General features: G+C 38.3%; 1 protein-coding gene across 3 annotated transcripts in view; it reads left to right on the forward strand.

The window, feature by feature from the left end:
* Window positions 1–1,296: 1,296 nt before the first annotated feature.
* The window catches only part of LOC126827745 (mesenchyme-specific cell surface glycoprotein), a 60,850-nt gene continuing 35,966 nt past the window's right edge, over window positions 1,297–26,180 (forward strand). Inside the window, exons 1-13 of one of the 3 annotated variants that reach the window (XM_050557257.1) lie at window positions 1,297–1,489; window positions 6,505–6,720; window positions 7,602–7,838; window positions 9,044–9,236; window positions 11,229–11,358; window positions 12,594–12,708; window positions 14,405–14,572; window positions 15,726–15,788; window positions 16,970–17,208; window positions 18,064–18,284; window positions 19,009–19,136; window positions 19,626–19,646; window positions 24,540–25,456. In XM_050557257.1, the coding sequence (XP_050413214.1) occupies window positions 6,522–6,720; window positions 7,602–7,838; window positions 9,044–9,236; window positions 11,229–11,358; window positions 12,594–12,708; window positions 14,405–14,572; window positions 15,726–15,788; window positions 16,970–17,208; window positions 18,064–18,284; window positions 19,009–19,136; window positions 19,626–19,646; window positions 24,540–24,598 (1,773 nt within the window). In that variant the 5' untranslated portion in view covers window positions 1,297–1,489; window positions 6,505–6,521 and the 3' untranslated portion in view covers window positions 24,599–25,456. Of the gene's footprint in view, window positions 1,490–6,504; window positions 6,721–7,601; window positions 7,839–9,043; window positions 9,237–11,228; window positions 11,359–12,593; window positions 12,709–14,404; window positions 14,573–15,725; window positions 15,789–16,969; window positions 17,209–18,063; window positions 18,285–19,008; window positions 19,137–19,625; window positions 19,647–24,539; window positions 25,457–26,180 lie in introns of those variants that run through there. The other 2 variants (XM_050557283.1, XM_050557275.2) reach the window with 2 other exon arrangements.

Consider the following 26,180-nt stretch of genomic DNA (forward strand, 5'->3'; position numbering starts at 1 on the left):
ATTCAAACTTACTGCACGTCTTTTTTTCTATAAATGTGCCATTCTCTGTTGAATTGAAATTTTTCTAATCCCTACTTAAATGTTTTCACAGTTTGTATACTGCTTCCCTCGAGCTTCCGGCGCCTCCTGGAATATAGCATGGACGGGGTGTGGATGGTAGGGCGGATAACAATACGGCACCAGTTTGTAAACATGACAGAATGCCAGTCACATGGAGTTAAAGTCCCTGGCCCTGTTTCTCGAAATCTTAACTAACGATAAAATCCAAATTTTAGTAGATACTTCAATTTTGATTGGCTAAGCACTAAAATCAATCTAATATTATCCAATCAAATTACAAAAAAATAGATTTTATTTTAGTTAAAATTTCGTGAAACAGGCCCTAGACGTAGGCCTACTTATTGGCCTCTCACCATTTATTATTATCATTATTTATTACACTACTGATTACACAAAGAAAAAGATATAAAAAAAAATAAAATGGTGGTCCCTTAATAAAGTTCATCCAGATTTTCCGGCGTGGTTACACCTTGTCAGTGATACAGGACGGAGGGTCTGACAAGTACAGCTATCTAGTCGTTCGAATGGGCCGGAAAATCGAGGTCCCGTGTACACGTTGGGGTGCACGTAAAAGATCCCTTGACAGTTGGAATTCGATATAAGAGTAGGCCGTTGTGTCGCTGTCCGGCCAAAATTTCCCTCATAGCACAGTGTATGGCGTATGGCCATCTTCATTATCCCAGTTCGGAGCAGATTAGTAGGACGTTAACCCCCATTTCATTTCATTTAATAATAATTCAATCTATAAGTAATTGAATATTTTAAAAAGGTGAAAGGGGGAGGGGTGCAAATACCACGACGTGATGTTAGGAAAAGGCGACGTAGCGTGTTTTGTTCTTTTTTGAAAGGCATGCGCAGACTCAGTAAAGTAAATCCCCAAGCTAACGGTCTGGACTGGTATAAGCGTATTAATTTTTTGGGCCATATTAATCTATTTTACGGGGCAGGGAGGACCGAATGATTTAAGGCGTGCGCGCTGTATCATAAGGTCTGTCACTGAGTCAACTGGCGCGGTTTCGATTACCCGCTTGTAGGTGACAAGGAGTATGGTCGCTAAAAACCCCTATGCGCAAGCCTATTATTGAAATAAAATTGAACCATATGTTAGTCCCGAAATGACCTGGTTTGTGTCAGTGGACTTTAAACCCTCTCCACCCTGTACCTACCCAACTTACGCCGCCCCATCATTTTTTTCCTGTCACTTTATGAAATGATGTCACAGTCGTTGCATGTTAGTGTACTATGCGTTATCTAAGCATGTCTAGGCTTAACTGCCTTGAGTGAATATAGTTCGATGAACTTTTAAATTCGAAAGAATATAATGATTTATTAATCAATTCGGGTCGGTTTAATGGTATAAAAGACAGAGTATAATCTGTCGTATCGTTTTTCAAAATTTGGATCATATAATTATCTCACAGTATAAAAGGTAAGACATTTATTTTTGTGTATACTCGTCTGGAATAACATGCATGGAAAGTGTGGCTAGCTATTGTATCTACCCAGTCATGCATATACACGGTTGATTTTCAAATATTTCCAGGTCGATTTCTAACTCAGTTATAATCTTAACACGTGCTATTAAACTGTAGTTTATTTTGAATACTCCCAAAATGTTTTTTCTCCTTGTGAATTTTTGCTTTCGAAACATTTTGTGCTGCTGCTTTACATTTATAGTTAAAAATACAATATACAAGAGCTAAATTTGCCTGTTGCGGGTCTTTCTTTAGGCCTGAAATGCTTTCTAAATTATTAATTAGACATTAAGTAACTTATCCAGGGGCTTGTTTCACGAAATTTTAACTAAGATAAAATCCAAATTTTAGTAATTTGATTGGATAATATTAGATTGATTTCTGTGCTTAGCCAATCAAAATTGAAGTATCTACTAAAATTTAGATTTTATCTTTAGTTAAAATTTCGTGAAACAGGCCCCTGGCCATAATCAACTCTCGATGGCATCGGATTTCTCCGATATTAAATAGATTAAAACAGTTCAGCCATATTTTGATTTAGGCTAAAAATGGAGGAGCGAGACTTAGCTTCAAACAACCAGTATGGTGGTTGAAATTATTGCACACGTCTTGTCAAACCTTCAAAGGCTAATATCTTCGCTCACAATAGAGTAATTTGAATGAAATTTTCAAATTATTCATTTTACATTTCTATTTTCGAACTAGTATAGCAAGAAGGGCTAGCTTTTTATCTAAACGTGGTTTCCCCTTGGCAGTGATGCAGGACGGAGGGCCTGACAAGGACAGCTGTCTAGTCATTCGGATGAGACGAAAAACCGAGGTCCCGTGTACACATTGGCTTGCACGTAAAGTGTCCCTTGACAGTTGGAATTCGATTTAGAGTAGGCCGTAGTGCCGCTGTCCGGGCAAAATTTCCCTCATCGCACACTGTATGGCGTATGTCCGTCTTCATTAGCCCAGTTCGCAGCAAAACAGTAGGACGTTAAACCCCATTTCATTTCATTTCTTTATCTAAATCTTACATAATGTATATTTAAAGGATTTAAATCGGTAATATTTGGGACCTACAAATGGGTCGCAACGTATATAATAATGTAATATGAATGTATATAAACTGATTTGCATTCACTTGTTTCGGTTTTTACTCATTTCTAATTAGGTATTTTTAGCGAAATACGCGAGAAGTCTTAATCGAATGCCAATCTCTGGCATCTGGTTATTCCGGTCTACACCGATAGTGTTTATTGTGTATGCTCTCCAGATAGGAATATGACGTCACCGTTTGACATGACTAGTGATATGTCGACCCTTGTTCTTCGACTCCCTTTGTGGCATATGATATGAAATGGGGTTTAGAGTCCTACTGTGTGCAATCTGATTAAAACACAGATCCAATTTCGTTTCGTTTTTATAGTTCAAAATTTCGATTTTACTTGTCTTTACTACACTTGGATCTGGAAGCGTTGTTATTTAACTCGTGTTCTGCTTGAAATGAGGGGTCAGCCAATCAAATGGTCTGTCGAATCGAGCGTTTGATCTTTTTTGCGCGGAACTGTGGGTAGACATTAGCGGCAATAGAAATCAAAACAAAGCAAAAGTAGTTAAAGAATACATGGTGGTCGCTAATTGGTTAATCGAATGACTGACGTAATCGGGTGAAATGTCGCTTGCTTGGTACCTGACGTCATAGAACGTGAACTCCCACTATAACTTGTCAGATCTTCATGTAGTGTAGGCCATCGAAAGTATAAAAAAACGAAACGAAATATAGATCTGTATTTTAATCAAATTGTACTGTGTGCTATGGGGGAAATTTTGCCCGGGCAGCGGGACTATGGCCTACTCTTATATAGAATTCCAACAGGATTTGTTAAAGTTTGGGGGTTGATGGCTAAATGAAATGAAATGAAATTGAGTTTAACGTCATACTGTTTTGCTTCTATACTGGGCTAATGGAAATGGACATACGCCATATCGTGTACTGTGAGTAAAATTTTTCCCGGGCAGTGACACTATGCCTACTTTTATATCGAATTCCAGCTGCCAAGAAACATTTTACGTGCACGCCAATGTATACACCGGACCTCCGTCCTGCGCCAATGACAAGGGAAAGTCACGTCGGAAAATCCCGACGAACTTTCTCGGCCACTGCAGGGATCGAACACGCGACCTCCAGGATAGCGAGTCAGTGTCCTACCCACTTAGGCACCTTGGCTCCCCGGGTTGATGGCTAAAATGACACGAAACCACTTATCACTTAAATGAGAAATGACATCGGTTTTGTAGTTATAAAATGTCGTTGCTGAGAAAAAGGGTAGTTAAACATACATTATGCTAGAGCTAAATCTGCCTATTGCAGGTCTTTCTTTAGGCCTGAAATTTTATCTAAAATATTAATTAAACATTAATTAACTTATCAGGACCATAATCAACTCTCGATGGCATCGCTAGCCTGCGATATTTACTGGATTAGGATTCGATTTGCTGCTTAACTTTCATTGATGATTAAATCATGACGTGGATAATCGAGACTATGCTTTTTATCGTACTGACTTTAGTAATGATGATCGAGGCTAGACCGAAAATCACTAATTCTCGGTTCAGAGTGGATCAATTTGACTGAAATTTTCCGCAAATCCCCTTTACATTATCTAGTGTTAACTATTATAGTGAGAACTGTCGCCCTTATATAATCTCCCATAATGTATCTTTAATAAATCGTTCTAGGATAGTTGACATTTAATGTATAGGCCGTGTCACCAACACACCTAATCTTCATGACAAACAGGTTATACCCTAAAGCTTACGACTGGCAACCGGATCTATTCACTTGATTTGATATGTGTTTATTTTTTGCAATGTTTATTGTTCTGTCTTGTCCGCAGGTTTATTTTGTAGATTTTTGTCTTGCGTACAGTGTGGTCCACCGGAACTTTTTATTAGTATTCATGACGTCATATGCCATGTTATAAACATACTTACTTCCTGCTTTACGACATATTTGTACACATATTTGACAGCACGATTTGCATAGCAAGAGTTGACTTATACTTCGTAACAATCCCAGCACACAATCAATCATCTTTACGACACATGTTAAAGATGCATCCCCACGTGTAAACTGTGTGATTTGATTATTTATTTATAACAAAAACATATTCAAACAAACGTATCTATCTAACCTATTCAGCAAAAGTCTATTTTAAGCTCCTTTGTTTATCACGTGACTTGGGATTTTCCAACAGCTTTCTAGTCGTTCGGATGGAACGAAAAACCGCGATCCCGTGTTATTGGCGTGCAAGTAAAAGAACCCTTGGCAGTTGGAAGTCGTTATAAGAGTAGATCATAGTGCCGCTGTCAGGGCAAAATGTCCCAGCATAGCACACTGTATGGTGTATACCCGTCTTCATTAGCCCAGTATACGAGCAGAAGCTATAAGCCAACTTCTTTTTCCGATGTATAATGACAGTCTGCGGTACGTTTAAAGTAGCTAAGTCTCTAATTCAACATTATCCAAAGTTTTCGACATTGAAAACACAAATTATTTGTCAATTTAAATATTTTAAATCAACATTGATTGGCTTCTGATAATCCAATATTAATTAAGACAATGTAAACATTTTACCAGTAGTACACGAATCGTGTACCATAATGCGTTTCAGTGCCATTTGTAACAAGGGACCCGAAGAATGAGGCTAGACATATTCCATAAGTCATGTCAAACGGTGACCACATATTCTTATCTTGAGAACATGCACACTACGTACTATCGGGGTAGACTGGAATAACCAGACACCGTATAGAGGTTGCCATTCAATTAAGACTTAAGTATTTCGTCGAACATAACTGATTGATTTGAAATTAGAGTAAAAACGGAAACGATTGAATGTAAATCAGTTTATATGCATTCATATTACATTATTATATGCGTTGCTACCCATTTGTGTCAATTTCTAGGTCCCAAATATTAGCGATTTAGCTCCTTTAAGTTTCTCAAAGATCAGACAGCAAGCAGACAGGTTGTCAGTTAGTGTGTTCAGGGAATTCGGTATATTTTTCTAGTAAGACTGGGTGTCTCTACTTTCCATTTATACATATAAATACACGGCTATAATCTATTTGTTAAGGTCAACTCAATGTTTGTCAAGGTCGCTGAGATGTATGTAAGGTTAGGCCGCGTGATTGTTGGCGAGATAGTGGTTTAGCGTTAGGGTAAGCATTGTGGCTAAATCCAGGGTTAGGTTTAAGAATTTGGGGGAGAGGTTAAGTCTCCACATAAGCACTGACCTAGGATGATGAAAAATTAGTTCGTGATATTTCCTAGTTTTATTAAAAATACATACAATACATTAGATTTATATACAAAGGCGATTTCACTGTTTATTGGTGTTGGTGGCGCTGATGGTCTTCCTTGGGTGGTGCTTCTGGTATTCTGGTATTATTGTTTCTGAAGAAAAAAGAAAATAAATTTGAGGCTCTCGGGAGAGAGCCACATTAGTGTGTTTCTTACTACGGATTGGATTTTCTAAAAAATCGTGTTTGTTCCACGTCACCGGGTTAGGGCTAGGGATTCTTATATCTAATTGATTTTATTTACTAACGGTTAGGGATAGGATTTGATATATGGTTTGTTTTGGGTCAGGGTGGAGACTGGTCTTATTTAATCTAATTTACTGTGCACTAGGATGTCGTTCAGATTTTTATTTTTAGAATATGCAATTATAAGTTTCTGTGTGAATATTTTCGGGTGATTTTCTTGGAGATCAGTATAGTGTTTTCTGATGATTTTGGATGCACTTGCTGCTGTTGCGCTAAATGGAACTACAAAAGGAGCTATTGCGCTAGCCGTATGAATATTTAAACCTAGGGGGGGGGGGGGGTTGTTGTTTTCAATGAGCTGGCCTTATCATTTAGCACTTACTATAAATACAAGGGCACGCATCGTCATCTGCTGATTTTTAATCTTCAGTTTCCAACAAGTCGACCATGACGAGATTTCTAATTACATCTTTAGTGTGTGCTAGTTTGTTTCTGTGTTCCTCTGGATTTAGTTATTCGTTGAGCAAGGTTTCAACTCTGTACGTACCAGCCTATGATGCCACAGATAATGCTGTCTACGGATTCAACCAGGGGACAGTTGAACAGATTGCTTATGATCCCCAGAATAAAATAGTTTACGCTGTTGGTGAGTATGTTTAACTTTTTACCATATAATCAATTTTATATGAATGAAATGAAATGGGGTTTAATGTCCTACTGTTCTGCTCCTATACTGGGCTAATGAAGACGGGCATACGCCATACAGTGTGCTATGAGGGAAATTTGGCCCGGGGAGCGGCACTATCGCCTACTCTTATATCGAATTCCAACTGCCAAGGGATATTTTACGTGCATTCCAATCAATTTTATAACATGACACAAGGAATATAAGTAAGCAAACCATAGAGCAGTAAAGGGTTTGGAAAGATTTACCCAATACTACCCAATACCACCCCATACCACGTCAATATAACCACATACTACCCAATACTACAACATAATGATGCAAATGTGCATATTACTTGAAATAGGTAGTTATATGGCGGGAAAATTACTTCAGATGCAGTTACCGATGTCTGGCTCTCCTATTTGCCTCCCTATACAGTCACACCCTTCTCACGAACCGGCAAGACGTTCCAGAGATATAAGCCGTACGAAACCTCAGTGGCTGATAATATAATCTTTGATTTCATCTGGTGTATTCAATTAATGGTTCTAAACGGTTTTAGGACTCGGGTTTGTGGTGTCTGAGGAATCCGGGGGACCCGCAGAAAACCCATAAGGTTACATACTATCGTTACGTACAAGTTTGGGACTTTACGATCTAATGCACACGCGTTAGATGATTCGGCCACCCAACTAACAAAAGAGAGCTACACCTTGAATTGCTAGTCCATGTTCATGAAGCAACGACCGCGAGTTTTACAACATCTATGATGTACGTAGTTAAGGCGAGATCAAGCCTTCTATTGAAGGTGCTGCTAGCCAAGAGAATGTATCTTTCAAATTAACGAGATCTAATTTCAGGAGCCAATATCTTCCATGTCATTGATGTATCCAATCCCAACAGTATGCAGATTGTCTATCATAAAGTGTATGCCAACACTGACTTAACAGATATTGAGTTTTGTGGAGACCATGTTTTCTTTGCTGTTGACAACGATACCAATGTTGAGAGTCGTTTACAAGGCACAGTCTATGTTTTGAAGAAATACCAGAAAAACAACGCAGCTGAATCCTTGAGAGAAATACACAGAATAAAAGGTAAATAAAGGAAAACAATGATTGGTTCTTATATACCAGGCCATTAGCAATCTGATTAAAACACAGATCCTATTTCGTTTCGTTTTTTATAGTTCAAAATTTCGTTTTACTTGTTTTTACTACACTAGGATCTGGAAGAGTTGTTATATTACCGGCGTTCGGGTTAAGGTGAGGGTTTAGCCAATGACACGGTCTGTTACGGCGAGTTCTTGGCGCTTGATGCACGCAACTGTGGGTAAACTACTAGAAACATCAACATTGATTGATTAATAAATGTCTGACGTCATAGGGCCAAAGCCGCTCGTACATCCCTGACGCAACCTTCCAGTACAACCGGTCAATCTTCATGTTGTATAGACCATTGAAAATGTAAAAAGCGAAACGAAATATAGATCTGTATTTGAATCAGATCGCGTTAAGAGTAGGCCAAGGAGCTGTTGTCCGGGCAAAGTTTGCTAATACATACACTGCGTAGCGTATGCCCCACTATGTTCCTGAAGCAACGACTGTCAGTTTTACAACATCTTGACGTTGCCCGATTGCTTTGCCATTCCCGAACTTAAAGCTACGTTATCTCCCTTTATTGAAGACACGTGAACAGTACCGTCCAATCAGAGGTTGTGATAGAAACACACTCAAATCAAACACGACGACCTCCACAGAAACCTTAATATTGAACGAACCTTGAACTTTGCAACTCGATTATCACAGGTAGATATTTTAGCTGGAAAGCGTAAGACTTGGTATTCGCGATGATCAAGGAATCTGATAGGCTCACGAGCTGGGTGAATACCCAATCGAAATTAGTGCCAAAATATGTAGGGCATTACGTGAAGGCCTTGATAAGATGTACGGAGTTAAAGCGAGATCAAGCCGTCTATTGAAGATGATGCTCCACTGGTATTAGTGCAGAGACGTTAGACGGTAATGATCATTTCATGTGTTTTCTCATTTGCGATCAATGGGTTTAACGTCCACTCGACACAAACTAGGTCATTTTTAGACTAACACACGGTTCAATTTTATTTCAACAATTCGCTTGCGCTAACAGTGGGAGGAAACCGGAGGACCCAGAGAAAACCCACAGCGCGCACGTGCTAACCATTCGGCGATCTAATCCTTCCCCTCTCATTTGCGATCAATACATTTTCAATACAATTTTCTGCCCCTACCGGATAAAAATCTCCACCTTCTGCTCTTTTTAGTTGGCGCCATACCTGATATGATCAAGCCCACTAAAGACTGTCGGACAGTTCTAGTAGCAATAGAAGCCGAGGCTTTTGGATCTGGGAGCGCTTTCCAAGATCCCCAAGGTGGCGTTGGTGTCATCAAATTTCCTAATGGAGTCGAACAACCAAACACCTATACTAATTTAGATTTTACCGCCTTCAACAACAGGTAAGAACTGTATTGGTTTATGTATTACTGTATGTGTTATGGGAAACCACAGTGACCCGAAGATTGTGGCGTTGGCAAATGCTAGGTTCCCACTATCACGATGTGTGCTGCATTTGAAATCGTGGTTCTAATTGTGAACTAATCGTGGTGATGCTATCAGGTCTTATCATATATTGAGGCCAGTCGGAGCAATCGTGTCGATCGTATCCGAAAGTATCTGCACGTACCAGATCGTGGAATCACCAGGGACAATCCTGTCGTGACGAATCGCACGACAGTGGGAACCTAGCATGACTAACTAGGTATTCCCCGAGAATGTTTAAAGGAAATTTCCATCCACGTTTCCACTTTACGGTGTTGCAGGGCCGCAAAGGCTTTCAGACGGGACGCTACCTGGCGTGCATGAATATTTGTCATATAGAATTCGATGAAAAGCGGGCGGAGACTCCCGTCTTCATATAGTCATATTGATGTAGAAAAGTATGACATTAAACCCCATTTCATTTCTTAAAATCTGATAACACCACCCTTCTCTAATGTTTTAACATATACTATTCAAAAAAAGTAGGGGATATTTGATTTTGGGGGCATAATACTAAAATATGCAAATGACTACGAAAAAAGTCACTATAGAACTTAACAGAAGAAACATTTCCAGTTACATGTGACGCCCAAACGCACCAATAGCTACCGCATGGAATGCAGGTGATGCTTGGGATCATCATGGGGGTCCAACCCAAGATTTGCACGACTTTGAATGTTACAGTCATTGTGGCATTGAATTCCAGGGTGGAAACATCAGTTTAATTGTTTTAGTGACCAGAAAACAAATTTTGATATGCGTCGGCTTACCCAAAATGAAAGGTTACGTGCCCTTGGCATGCTACAGATCGGCACAACACAGGCGGTTGTGGCGCGGACGATGAATGTTTCTCAGTCTGTCATAAGCAGGCTATGGTCCAGATACCGTGATACACAATCTGTACAGGACAGACCACGCTCAGGTCGACCAAGGGCGACAACTCAAGCCCAGGATCGATTTATCCGTACCTTGGCCTTGAGAAATCGTGTCATCACAGCAAATCAGATCAGCGCTCGTCTTCAAACAGACACTGGTGTGAGAGTGAGTGGCCAGACGATTCGGAATCGACTGCATAGGGGTCACCTTCGCGCCCGACGTCCTCGCGTGATCCCTTGTTTGAGAGATCATCACATTCAGGCAAAACGTCGTTGGTGTAGGGATCGTCAACACTGGGATAATCGACGCTGGAGCAATGTGATGTTTTCAGATGAGTCAAGGTTCACTGTTGATTTTTTGGACAGACGTAGGAGGGTGTGGCGTCGTCGAAACGAGCGCTTCCAAGACGTTAACGTCATCAGACATGATCGATTTGGGGGTGGTTCTGTTATGGTGTGGGGAGGCATCACTGTTGCTGGAAGAACGGCTTTACATGTAGTTGCAGGGCGTGTTACAGGCCAGTACTACCGGGACAACATCTTGGCAGTCCATGTTGTGCCGTTCGCACGACGTCATGGCCGCCGTTTCATCTTCCAGGATGACAACGCAAGATGTCACAGGGCCAGGATCGTTACAGGTTACCTCCAACAACAGAACATCACCACATTACCTTGGCCAGCACTGAGTCCCGACCTCTCCCCCATCGAGCATGTCTGGGGCATGCTTGGACAGAGGTTACGTCAACGTCAACAACGTCCTGCCAATGTCCAAGAACTTGCTGCTGCGTTGCAACAGCAATGGGACAATCTGGACCAAAATGACCTTAGACGTCTCATTAGGAGTATGCCACGTCGAATCAATGCTTGTTAGTCTAACGATCATTTGGAATAAATCGATGAATGTGAACTTCATTTCATTTTGTCATTTGTTTCTTCGTCAGTTTCATTAGGTGACTTTAATAACACTTAAAAATCAAATATCCCCTTCTTTTTTTGAATAGTATATTAATGTAATATTTTGTTTCTATGATATAGATTAACTGAATTAGAAGATCAGGGCGTGCGGTTTGTTTACAGAGAGAATAATAATACCTTTGATAGAGACGTTGAACCAGAATATATAACATACAATACTGATGAATCTATAGCTTATATTGGTCTACAGGTAAATCTATACCTTATATTGGTCTTCAGGTAAATATATAGCTTATATTAACCTTCAGGTAAATCTATAGCTTATATTGGTCTACAGGTAAATCTATACCTTATATTGATCTTCAGGTAAATCTATAGCTTATATTGATTTTCAGGTAAATCTATAGCTTATATTGGTCTTCAGGTAAATCTATAGCTTATATTGATTTTCAGGTAAATCTATAGCTTATATTGGCCTTCAGGTAAATATATAGCTTATATTGATCTTCAGGTAAATCTATGAGCACCGGTAATTTGATTATTAAAGAGTAATGCCATATTATATTAGTACCACAATCTCAGACAGAAGAATTAGAAAGATTGCACTATTAGGCGTAGGGCATACTCCATGCAGAGTTTCGTTTGATTACAGCTAATGCCACTACTCACTGCTGTAAACAAAGCAAATTCTTGTTATAAATTATGGCTGGTCAATAGTCCGATTAACAACCAATAGCTAACTGCGTAACAATACCAAACAGAGCTCCAAATTGGACCACATATGTTTACATAACGTTACGTCATGACTCGCGATTTTATTATGCCCAATTAACCAGTGCATAGCAGAATATTGCAGAAAAACTAATTGTGTGACAAACAAGGTTATCAACTGTCAACACGGATATAATGTAAACAATATTGTTTTGAGACGAACAACACTTTCACTGTTTTTAATTCCTTAAATCACTGTCCAAAGTTTTAGGAAGACCCCTGATTAAAAGACAGGCTGTCATGTTGCTGTAGTTGGGATAGATTTGATTGAACGGGAAGAATAGACACACTCTCTCAAAAGCGAAAGTATCAGAAGCTAATCCAGCAATGGCCAGAGAGGGATTTCTCGGGCCATTGCGTCAGGAATATGGGCGTAGGGTAGTTGTGAAGGTTTTCTTTGATTATCTTTTTGTGTCAAAAACGTGTAATCTTTTAGCATAAGCAAATGTTTTACGGAAAGCCATAATCTTATACGTGGTTTAATGGTCGAGAGCGAGACATTAAGTAATATATTTAAACAACTTGAGGGCGAGTTCAATATATTACGCAATGTCTTAAGCTCGAGACCATTAAACAACTGAAAATACAGACACTTTACAATACGTCAACTAAATAATGTACGATTGACATATTACCTGTACCATTATTTGAAATAATGGTGCGCCAACATCAGAGGATGACGTCACATCTTTATTTTACTAATATTTATTACAGGAAAACAATGCTATTGCGGAAGTTAACCTGATAACCGAGACAATCACGGCTATTCATGGACTTGGAGCTAAATCATGGAGTAACTACAAACTTGATCCTAGTGATAAAGATGGTGGTAAGATCACGTGGTATTTTGAATTACAAAAGTAATCTTATATTAAAAGAACTAAACCCCCTTGATGCGCATTAGAAATGATTTCTTTATGAAGTATTCTGGGTCCACAGAGAGAAGAGAGAGAGAGAGAGGGGGGGGGGGGGGTTACGTTCGCTCGAGAGAGATGGGTTTAACGTCCACTCGACACAAACCAAGTCATTTCGGGACTAACATATCGTGCAATTTTTATTTCAATAATTCGCTTGTGCGTAGGGGTCTTTAGCCGTAGGAGAAACTCGCAGCACCCGGAGAAAACCCACAAGGTTGGACAGGCTACCCTGCTCCTTGTCACGTACAATCAGGGAATCGAAACCACGCCAGTTGACTCAGTGAGAGACCTGATCATTCGGCCATCCAACATAGGGTTTATTCCCGATTGAACGAAGGGCGTCTAGGATAATGTCTTAAGTGGCATATATGTTAAATCAGGCGATACGTTTCAAGTCAGTAGCTTGAAGCGTATATATGGTATTAGTGTCAGTGGCCTGTGGCACGAAGTAACGGTATATTGTCGCATACATAATATATTATGTCAACGCTTGGGCGATATAATATATTATGTCAACGCTTGGAACTAGGATGGAGGTGACTAGGCATGAACTTGCAACGATAGATTTAATTGGCGCTTTGATAACCAATGAATGCTTTGGAGACATATTTTGGCGGTATTTTCCATCATGGAATCGGTAAGTTTCGATTGTTTTTTTCTTTTCTGTTTTTTCTCTCTTTTCTGTGTCCTAACCCTAACCCTAACCCTAACCCTAATCCGAAAGAAAAGTGCCCTTTTTTGAAATTCTGACATCACAGGTGCCCTTTTTCTGATAAGGATGCCCTCTTTTATTTACAGGGACACTTTCTATTGTTAAGGGGGTGGACCGGTCCCCATGGTCCAACCCCTGGATCCGCTCTGATGACGCGTACATTCCACTGAGTCTACAGGTCTAATATGCTAACACGCTTGGAGCGTCAACACAATATATTATGTCGCCCAAGCGTTGACATAATATATTATGTATGCGACAATATACTGTTACTTCGTGCCACAAGCCACTGACACTAATACCATATATACGCTTCAAGCTACTGACTTGAAACGTGCAGGGTGGTTAAATAGTTCAATTTTTTGGTACAAATAGGAAATTTCTTAATTAAACGCAAATTATTTTTTAAAAGAAACGTTAATTGTTTAGATTTTGACCAAACACAGATCCTATTTCGTTTCGTTTTTTATAGTTCAAAATTTCGTTTTACTTGTCTTCATAACACTAGAATCTGGAAGAGTTGTTATATAACCCGCGTTCTGGTTAATGTGAGGGGTTATCCAATGAAATAGTCTATTACGGTGAGCTCTTGACTTGATTTGCATGGAACTGTGGGTAACCCACTAAAAACACTGATTGGTTAATCAAATATCTAGCGTCATAGGGTCAAAAGCCGCTCGTATGACATCTGACGCGACTTCCAGTTGCAACTGGTCAGATCCTCTGAAAGTATAAAAAAGATATAGACCTGTATTTTAATCAGATTGTGTTCTGACTCATCACTAATTGAAATGATCTACCCGAGCAACCCAATTCAACATCAACGGAGTTTGGCGCTTTTGAGTTGAATACTGGCGAAAAGTTAAATTCATTGCTTCTGTTTATTATTTTTACAGGAATTGATTTGTCAAATTACGATATAAAATCATTCTACCTGCCCGATTCTATACATTTTCAAACATGGATGGGTACCAATATCATCATAATGGCTAATGAAGGCGACGCTAAAGACTACGAGGATCTGATTGGTTGGAATGAGGAGGTGAGAGGAAGCAAACTTGCGGGTAAGTAGTCTCTATCATCCAGAAAAATATTCTACGATTATTAGTCTGGATGTGTTGTCAACATTTGAGAATAATAGGTCATCGGCTAGATTATCCGGTCTTTTACATTATCATAGACAATATCTAAGGGAGATAACTAGTCCTAAAACAAGATTTTATGACGTCAATGAAAATAAGAATGCCATTTTAAAAAATCCATTTGACTGCATAGCCATTTCAATATCCAACACTATTAATTTTTTTATTGTAAAATGTCTCTCTTCATGGGCCATATGTTTTTTTTAAAAAATTAATCCTAATTCGTCTTCACGATTCATGTTTGTTTATATCAATGCAAGAATTACGGAATTTATTGCGGGGAGGGGCGCAACTCTTAGTTGACTTGGCCAAAGATACTGGATAACCAACCACATGAAAAACCAAATTCCTGGTTACGCATGGACAATGGACTTTTCGTCAAATATTGACAACGGTTCCAGACTCTCCCTACGTTGAGGACCAGGAGATTCTGGGTGACCGAGACTAGCTGGTGAGGAAGTTGATATAAAACTGTAGGATTCATGCGCATACAATCTGAGGTACAAATGCGTGTTTGCAGGTAAAGGAATGTTACTTATACAAGCCTTGAGTTTCCACTCCTGGGTTTCAAGTAACAAAGTGTAAGGTCACCTGCGACACCACGGTTTTACGTGACAAAGAATAATGTCACCTGCTGATTATTATGGAGTATCTTCGGGTTCACCGAATTCTCCTTGCTGGTATTGGTCGACTCACAAGAGGAGTAGGAGTATTGAAATAACAAAATGTTACCCCCCCCCCCCCCAACTACAATAATACTTTCCATGGACAAAATTCGTTGCATCTTCAATTTGATTAAGATACAGAAATATATTTCGTTTCGTTTTTTATGCATTCGACGGCCTCTACTACATGCAGATCTGACCGGTTGTACTGGAAGGTTGCATCAGCGTTGACGGTTCTAGTAATATAGTAACCCTCCAGATCCTAGTGTAGTATAGTCAAGTAAAGCGAAATTTTGAACTATAAAAAACGAACCGAAATAGGATCTGTGTTTTAATCAGATTGTTACATTTACTACCTTCGTGAAAATTTTATATTAGTTTTTACAAAATATTTTTATGCAATATTTCAGCAAATGTTTCAAACGCCATACCCCATCTTGTCCAAACAGCTTTAGCAGATGATAACAGACTTGGTAAGTTTATAAATAACAATAACCGACACAGTTGGTAAGTTTATAAATATCAGTAACCCATACAGTTGGTAAGTTTATAAATAACAGTAACCGATACAGGTGGTAAGTTTATAAATAACAGTAACAGATACAGTTGGTAAGTTTATACATTACAGTAACCGATACAGTTGGTAAGTTTATAAATAACAATAACCCATACAGTTGGTAAGTTTATAAATTACAGTAACCGATACAGTTAGTAAGTTTATAAATAACAGTAAACAATACAGGTGGTAAGTTTATAAATTACAATAACCGATACAGTTGTTAAGTTTATAAATTACAGTAACCGATACAGTTGGTAAGTTTATAAATTACAGTAACCGATACAGTTGGCAAGTTTATGAATAACAATAACCGACACAGATGATAAGTTTATAAGTAACAGATACAGTTGGTAAGTTTCTAAATAACAGTAAACAATACAGTTGGTAAGTTTATAAATTACAGTAACCGATACAGTTGGTAAGTTTATAAATAACAGTAAACAATACAGTTGGTAAGTTTATAAATTACAGTAACCGATACAGTTGGTAAGTTTATAAATAACAGTAACCGATACAGTTGGTAAGTTTATAAATAACAGTAACCGATACAGTTGTTTTATCTAGTAGTGTTGTAGGTATTATAGATAAATTTTTGTATTTAAAATGCTGACGGACCCTGTGGCTGGTTTTGTTATTAACCGAAAGAAGTGTAAAAAAAAACAGTTAGTAACAATCTGATTAAAACACAGATCCTATTTCGTTTCATTTTTATAGTTAAAAATTTCGTTTTACTTGTCTTTACTACACTAGGTTCTGGAAGAACTACGCTAGGATCTGGAAGAGTTGTTATATAATCCGCGTTCCTATTGATGTGAGGGATTAGCGGATGAAACGGTCTGTTACGGCGAGTTTTTGGCGTGAGTTGCATGGAACTGTGGGTAACCCACTAGAGACATCAGCGCTGATTAGTTAATCAAATGTCTAACATCATAGGGTCAAAAGCCACTCGTATGACCTCTGTCGCGAACTCCCGTTACAGCTGGTCAATCTTCATGTAGTAGAGGCCATTAAAAGTATGAAAATAAAACGAAACGAAATATTGATCTGTAATTTAATCAGATTGAGTTAGCAATAAAGGATTTATTTTACTTTAAGGTCGTCTGTTGTTTAGTAAAGTAGACGGTCTGAACTCGGCCGGAAAATATGACAATGTATATGCTTATGGTGGAAGAAGCATGACCATTAGATCAGTTGTCAGTGGTATGCCAGTCCTGTATGATAGTGGGGGAATTATCGAGGAGCAGATTGCCAAAAACTTTCCAGACTTTTTTAATAGTAACGGTAGATCTGGAGATACGCCTAAAGAAAATATGGATGGTCGCTCAGACAACAAGGTAGGCCTCTTGATTCCTCAAAAATATGTGTTTTTGTTACCCATAAGCGATCGCCATGTTTCTTCTACAAATTGAAAACAAGTATGGCGGTCGTTTAGGGCGTTACCTTTTTTAATTAATTATTTTTGTAGTTTTGTAATCGGAGTTCAGCTTAAACCTTAATCTAACCCTAACGAACAATCTACATAATAATATGACGTCATATGTGCAGAACAGTCTCCGATCTAGCGTTCTCCAATAATGTAGTCAGAATTTTCGTCGTGTCAATCTATACAATATGGACATGCCCACGCCGTCACGTGTACTGACGATAATATATCTCCAAACAAAATATGTAATCTAAATATAGCAATATACTCAACCGTCCAGACACTCGTTTCGATCACTGGTCAACAGTGGCGCTTCTTAGCACCTTATTGGGAGATGCAAATTGGGGAGGTTCGGGAATTTCCGAAATGAGTATTTTGTGGGTGCCTAATCCTAACCCTAACCTTTTTAGAAGATTGAACTTAGTTCCAATTTAACTTTTACTCCTCTTAAAATAGTGGGGGGGGGGGGCGGGGTGGATGGCCGAATGGTTAGCGTGTGCGCGCTGCATCATAAGGTCTGTCATTGAGTCAACTGTCGTGGTTTCGATTCTTCGCTTGGACGTGACAAGGAGTATGGTCGCCTGTCTAACCTTCAGGTTTCCTCCAAATGCTAAAGACCCCTACGCACAAGCTAATTATTGAAATAAAATTGAACCATATGTTAGTTCCGAAATGTCTTAGTTTGTGTCGGGTGGACGTTGAATCCTCTCTCGTTGATACCGCTCCAAACTTATTGATTTAAGACGTTTACCCATCTATGTTACAGGGACCTGAATGTGAATCGTTAGAAACAGCTGTTATTGGTGGTCGTTTGATTATATTTGTTGGTAATGAAAGACCTGGAAGTATCTCTATATTCTCTGTCGGTGATGATTTCTCAGATACTCGATATGAATCAACTTATTTTGGTATTCCACAATCTGATGTCACATTCGGGAGTATGTACGATCAGAGGACTTTATCAGAAATAGATCCAGAAGATATCAGGTAACCTACACTGTCACCCAAGGCTTCGCGCGTTTCCGTTATTTGAGAATGCTGTCTGTATAACCTGTTTTTTTGTCTTTTAAGACAATACTGATATATTTGTATTCAGTGATTTTAAAACCAGTTCCAGACAATTATTTTGACAAAACAGGTCTTCATAAATGGAAGAACCAGCGCAATATAGGTATTCGCGATAAACATTATATTTATCGATTTTTTATAAACATTATATTTATCGATTTTTTATAAACATTATATTTATCGATTTTTTATAAACATTATATTTATCGATTTTTTATAAAATTCTCAATCTGATTACAACACAGATCCTATTTCGTTTCGTTTTTTATAGTTCAAAATTTCGTTTTACTTGTCTTCACAACACTAAGATCTGGAAGAGTTGTTATATAATCCGTGTTCTGGTTGATTTGAAGGAGTACCCGATGAAACGTCCTGTTGCATCGAGTTCTTGGTAAACCACTAGAAACATCAACGCTGATTAGTTAATCAAATGTCTGACGTCATATGGTCAAAAGCCACTCGTATGACCCCTTACGCGGCCCCCAGTACAACTGGTCATATCTTCATGTAGTGTAGGCCATCGAAAGTATAAAAAAATGAAACGAAATACAGATCTGTATTTTAATCAGACTGTAAAATTCGTGATTGTGTTTAGATATTTGACTGACTTATATCGGATGATATGAATGATTTGTTTTTAAAGATATGTATCTCCCAGTGACAGCCCAACCAATGGTCCAGTTATATTTGTTGCTGGTTCAGTGTCAGGTACCCTATCGATCCTTAGAGTGAATGTAAATGATGAACCGCCTGTAAATGATGACAATCCTGGTAAGTTACTCCCCTTTAAAATACAGATGGGGTTGGATGGCTGAATGGTTAACACGTGCGCGCTGTATCATAAGGCCTGTCATTGAGTCAACTGGCATGGTTTTGATTCCCCGGTTGTACGTGACAAGGAGTAGGGTCGTGGATTTTCTCCGGGTCCTTTGGTTTCCTCCCACTGCTAAAGACCCCCTACGCGCTGGCCAATTATTGAAATAAAATTGAACCATGTGTGATTCTAAGATGTTACACACTGTGTATGTAATATGTAATGGAAAAAAAGTAAAATAGTTAGAATTATATTATCTCGAATTGCCTTTGAACATCAGTATTACATGATAGCTAGCAAAAAGAAACAAAACTGTGATTTAGAACATATTTTCTTTAAGAAAACGCAATTTTTCTTACATCCATCGTAGCTCGAATCTAAACAATCAGTACAAATTACGAAAAATTATTAGCTATTTACAAGGACGTGTTTTTTTTGTTTTTCAGGTTCAGGTTCATCAGTATTGGGTAAGCTACTATTAAGATCGAGAGATTCATCTAACCAAACACGTAGATAGACTACTAACATTATTAATATTAGGTGAGAGCACAAAACCCTTTAACACAATATGATATTCCCGAATCATTAATGCTGATCATCATCATCAGAATTACGTCGGAACTTGTTTTTTCATTACTTACTGTCTCATGGATTTGGCTATTCGACAAGCCAAATTGACTGTCCAATGAAAAAATAATCAATCATAATTATTATCTGATGTAAATCTGAGGTTTCAGGGCCCTGCTTCTCGAAATCTTAACTAAGATAAAATCCAAATTTTAGTAGATACTCCAATTTTGATTGGCTAAGCACTAAAATCAATCTAATATTATCCAATCAAATTACTAAAATTTCAATGTTATTTTAATTAAAATTTCGTGAAACAGGCCCCTGGGTTTTAAGAAAGTAATGATCGGGACGTTAACCTTTATTGCAACTTGTGGCTAAGTAAGATGCATGGAAGTCGCGGGTTCGCTCCCGGTGTTGACCGAGAAGGTTCATCGGGATTTTCCGGCTCCGCTTTCGCCTTGTCAGTGGTGCAGGAAGGAATGTCTGACAGGGACAGCCGTCTAGTTGTTCGAATTCGACGAAAAACCGAGATCGGGTGTACACATTGGCATGCACGTAAAAAAATCCCTTGGCAGTTGGTATTTTATATAAGAGTAGGCCATAGTGCCTCTCTCCGGGCAAAATTGGCCTCATAGCACACTTTATGACGTATGCCCGTCTTCATTAGCCCTGTTGGAGCAGTAGGACATTAAACCCCATTTCATTGCGACTTCAAATGATCGTGTTAGCGGGTCGTGGGATTCGTTAATCTTTTTACCAAACCATGGACAATTGAGGGCTTATAATCAATGAAAATTCGGTTTTTTGGAATCATTTTCCTGAATTTTGAAAATTCGGTTGAAGTATTTGAATATTTTGTTAGGTTAAACTCAAATAATTCGATCTATTAAACTTGCATTTGTTGCTTACTAACACAGTCTAACATCAGCTGTTATAATCTATTATCTTGCCTCAATAACCAATCTGATTAAAACACAGATCCTATTTCGTTTCGTTTTATATAGTTCACAATTTTGTTTACTTGTCTTTACTACACTAGGATCTGGAAGAGTTGTTGAATAACAGGCGTTCTGGTTAATGTGAGGGATTAGTCAATGAAACGGTCTGTTACGGCGAGTTACACTTACTGTCTGTTCCAGGCGACACTACGACTCGAAAATTGCTTACTATTTCTTCATTTTTTAATTAAAATGGTTAAAACTTCACGACCTACCTTGAATTGTCACCCCATTACTTTCTTCGTCGAACCTTAACGCCTATAAATTTGATGAAATCCTTTATTCTCTTGTAAATTTCACATTTTTCGACACTTAATCAATTTCTCAGAACATAAACATTATCACTGCGCTTGCGTAAGTTGGGTCACTCGTATATCAGGTAGGGGTATACGGTATTCCACAAATCGGGTGCATTCGGTTAATAATATTTGTGCGGGAGGATTCGCCCGTTTGTTTTGCGGCAATGCGGGGGGTGTTGGTGTGAGTAAGTTTGTGTGTGTTTAGGTTTATTTGGTTACCGGTATTTTAATATTCCTTAGAGATATTCATAGTATTGCATGTCTCCCAAACTATTCCTAACGGAACACTTATTTTCAGCATTAGATGGCATGGTAACCTTTCTGATAAAGTATAAATTTGTACGATATCTTATAATTTTATGGACTTAAATAGTTTTGATTAACGGTATCTATTTGTATTTATATTCGCGTTCCAAAGGCACACAAGATTTGTTTCAGATATTGCCGCAGAACAGATAGAAAAAAACGAATCAATCGTAGAAAATATAATTCCTTGAATAATGGACCATCCTTTCATCACATGCATTTGCAAGTGCACGATGCTGTGTGTATATAAGAAGGTGGATACTTTAATTTTAGCACAAGAAAAGGCCTATGTCTCCCGAAGAAACACCAATTTTAATATCAAAGACGTTAAGCCTCTTTTCCTGGAGGCCACGGCTAGTGTGACAACTGGAGATTGAGCTGCATGTCAACACGTCATAGACAAGGTGGAGGATCGGTTTTGGGAAGCGGAAGATTGAATGAGGAAGTACCACCAGTCGTGATTTCGTTCGGGAGTGACAGCGAGTGTGAGAGTGAGGATTTGGGCGACAATTTCAGTGGAGAGTGTGATAGTGAAAATGTTGCTGAGAATATTGATGGCGGTGGTGTTGCGAATGAAGATTCGAGTGATGATGATATAAACGTGTGTAGTGTATGAGATTGTGAGAACCCACCGGGAAGTGAATCGGATGCGATTGTGGATTGGGTGGGTTATGATGTGTTTGAAAGGTGGATGCTTGTGAAAGTACAGGGAAAGAGATTGATGTAAGCGCAAGTGTGGTAAAGTGTGTAGATTTTGTGCATAAATTGTATGATAGATATAGCGGCTCGTGAATGTAGGCCAGACAGCTTCTGTAATATATGTATATAGTCGGGGAATTTTCTGTGAATTTGTGTAAATAAATGATTTTTATAAAACAGGTTATTTTCCGTTTTCTTGTTTAAAAGGTAGACTTGCAGAAATTGAATTAAGTTCAAGATGAATCAAAAAGAATAAATTAAATGTAAAAAAAAACCAAAAAAACAACACCTGTGGTCTGAACTCACGCATTTATGTGCCGTTGATCTATCAGGAGTTGACACGCCGTTCCGTTTTCTGTCATATTATCACTTGCTTAGGGACATTTCACAAAATCAAACAAGAAAAAGAGTAGGCTATATATAAAAATACCTTAGGAGCGCCCCCCCCCCCCTTTCAATTGGATTAAAACTTTTAAAATAGAAAAGAAAACTCTATCAATATATTGCTAACTATGGTGGTCCACCAAGGTATATATCTTTCTAAAAAGTGCTACAAGACCACGATTTGGCGGTCTGAAAATAGTATTAAAAGTCGCACAAAGGCAAATAAAATCGACAGTTATATATCTATTATTCTAAAGCCAGATAAACAATTCGTTTGAATTGTCATTTAGCCTACAATATGGGGTCAAACTTTGTATGTAGTTTAGATCAATTTCCAAAAGCCACAGAACTGGGGCCGCCAATTTAATATCTAAGGCAGTGGAGTAAACAAATGTGGTCTGAACCCAAATAGCAAATTTATATTACCTCTCGTAAATAGCTCATTAAAGCAAATTATATTCTACTGAACCGTAACAACTATTTAAAAATACAAGTAGGACGAAACGACCCCAAGTCAAATCCACACCCCTGTTCGATTTGGTTTATTCTAAATAACTAGGTCAAGCATGGCTGTCTTCATTACCGCGAAATAAATAAACAACGATTTTTCAAGAGAGAAAGGTTATATAGCTTGGTCTGAAATTAGTTAACGTGCGGTAGAAAGTAAAGGCGTGACAATTTCAGGTAGGTCGTTAAATTTTAACCATTTTAATTAAAAATTGAAGAAGTAGCAAGCAATTTTCGAGTCGTAGTGTCGCCTGGAACAGACAGTAACTGTGGGTAACCCACTAGAAACATCAACGCTGATTGGTTAATCAAATGTATGATGTCATAGGGTGAAAAGCCTTTCGTGTGACCCCTAAAGCAACATCCCACTACATCTGGTCAGATCTTCATGTAGTGTAGGCAGTCCCTCATTATTATAAGTAAATCTCTGGTGAATTCTTAATGTCTACCACTGCAAGAAATATGAGACTCGTTTAACTGTTTCAGTTGTTTTGAGATTAACTAGCGTATTGTCAGGCTGTAAACTTTGAGGTATTGTGATTTTGTGGCAACGTCGCATTCAATTTGAATTAAATTTGCCGTTTAACCCACCATGCCTCAACATTATTGCGCTTTTGTGGATTTACGTCATCCAAGTAGATAATGCCATTAAAAGAGTAGATTTTTCTTTTATAGGCGTATACAACTTTGATGTGCGAGTCTACTATCGCGTCGCTACTCATGTCCGTGCCATTGGCCTGTAAATTGATTAACTCTTTCTCTAACCCCCCGTGTTAACACGCTCTGAGACCATTTTCCGTCGCTGTAGCAGCGTAGTAAGAACGTCACCCAGGTTTGACGGGGGTATAAGGAGGAATCCTATTGAAATAAAGAGTCCCAAGTTGTTTATGTACAAAGTTATTGCACTTGTTACTAAAACCCCATAAGAATTCAGATTTTCGGGAATGTTTTATTATCATTATTAGAACTTGCTAGGATATTTCAGATAGTCCTGTCGACATAAATTATATGTGGAGTTATTGCCCCTTTCACATAATACTATATGGCGTATGCCCGTCTTCATTAGCCCAGTCGGAGCAGAACAGTAGGACGTCCCATAGTGTCTAGCATTTCCGTTCACTTGTATTTCTCTTGTTGACATCCTATACAAATGATAAATGCGCTGTTACACAAAGTGTTGTCTGGAAATATAAAAAATACACATATGACGAATCTAATTTGTCTGTTTTAACTAATTTTATTTGAAACTTTCCATCTGAAAATCCTTCAAAATTATGATTGTTTTCCATCCAGGTTCTACACATTTACTAATCTCACAACATTAGGGGGTAATATAATATAATGTTTACTAATCACTCAATTGCTTGGGCTATTAATGATATAATTTTAATTTTTGAATTTTATTCTGTTTTATTATTTATGAGACGGAATAATATAAGCTTTATAGCCTGTTTCCAAATCCATATAATTTATTATGTATTGTATATTGTGTGTATTTATATGTTAAATACTGTTCAAATATAATTTATTATGTATTGTATATTGTGTGTAATTATATGTTAAATACTGTTTAAATATAATTTTTGTATACTTTCAGGTTCTACAAATTTGCTAATGTTACATCTATTCGTGTTATTAATAAATTGTTTATATTGAACAACATAAAATATAATCTGCATTTAAAACATATTGTAAATAGGGATGGTGTGTTACTTTTATAGTGAACGCGTATAGTAGGGTATATATCATGTACGAAGCAGAGTAGGCTTACTCTATTTAGAACAAGTGTCCATTTCATGCTCTTCCAGTATTGCTGGGGGGTTGGATGGCCGAATGGTTAGCACGTGCGCGCTCTGTTATTAGGTCTGTCATTGAGTCAACTGGCGGGGTTTCGGTTCCCCGGCTGTACGTGACAAGGAATGGGTTCTGATTAGTTATTGGTTTTGTTACCTTGTTGTAGATAATTTGATTTCTTGGTATTATACTGTCATTACTTATACCCCCGTCAGACCTGGGTGGCGTCCTTAGTTCGCTGCTACGCGACGGAAAATGGTTTTAGAGCGGGTTAAGATCGCCATAAGCGTGATGGAAACGCAAGCTATCGTGTTATGGTCACCATGGTCGCCAGTGATCGCCGAGTCAGGGCGTTTGTCTTGAGCATGTCAAAACAAACGCCAAGGTTCTGCGATCTGAACTAGAAAGCTATGAGAACAAATTTTTAATTTTTTGGGACACGTTTGCCGGCGACCTTGTGCATTTCCTGGTCGCCGTACGGTCGCAGCAGCGCAGTAAGGATGCCACCCTGGTCTGACGGTGGCATTACTTAAGAACAACAAGAGAAACTTGTTGAAACGTAGCGTGAATTAAACTCAGTGATTGTTTTCCATATAAATTGTGTTTTATATATTCAATTACTAAATGCCGTATAAGGATTTTATATGAAAAGATTTATTTATAAAATATATTTCTCAAAGACGTATTATTAAATTTATATATATTTATATTTATGCAAGATGGCTGTATTCAAGAGTTCTTGTAATTATATATTTGTTAATCTGTTGACATTGGAATATTTGTTTAATAAATGTTAACTGCAATATTGTGATTTTTTTGTTGTTGTAATTATCTTTTGGTGAAGTAAAAGTGAAAATGGCAATTGTAAAGTAGACGGGTGCGCATATGCCATACAGTGTGCTATGAGGGAAATTTCGCCCGGGCAGCGACCCTATGGCCTACTCTTATATCGAATTCCAACTCCCAATGGATATTTTACGTGCATGCCAATTTATACACGCGACCTCGGTTTTCCATACCATCCGAACGACTAGAAATCTCTCTTGCCAAACATTCCGTCCTGCACCACTGACAAGAGGAAACCACGTCGGAAAAAGCGTCTGGTTATTCCAATCTATTGAGCTTGCTCTCCAGATAAGATATGACGTCTTTCTGGTCACTTGTTGCAAATGACGCTAAAACGCACTATGGTACACGATTCGTGTACCAATGCCAAAATGTTTATTTTGTCTTAAATATTGGATATCAGAAGCCTACCTTTTCCCGGTAAGATAACAACATCAATGTTGATTTGAATTGACAAATAATTCGTTTATTCAACGTGTAAGACTTTGGGTGATATTGAGTTAGAGACTTAGCTACTTTAATTAAATTGTGCGCCGGTAAAAGTGACGACAAACGCCAAGCAAATGAAAATAAAACGAGGTTTAACATCCTCTTGATC

The sequence above is a fragment of the Patella vulgata genome, chromosome 1 (genome assembly GCF_932274485.2).
Source record: "Patella vulgata chromosome 1, xgPatVulg1.2, whole genome shotgun sequence".
NCBI lineage: Eukaryota > Metazoa > Mollusca > Gastropoda > Patellidae > Patella > Patella vulgata.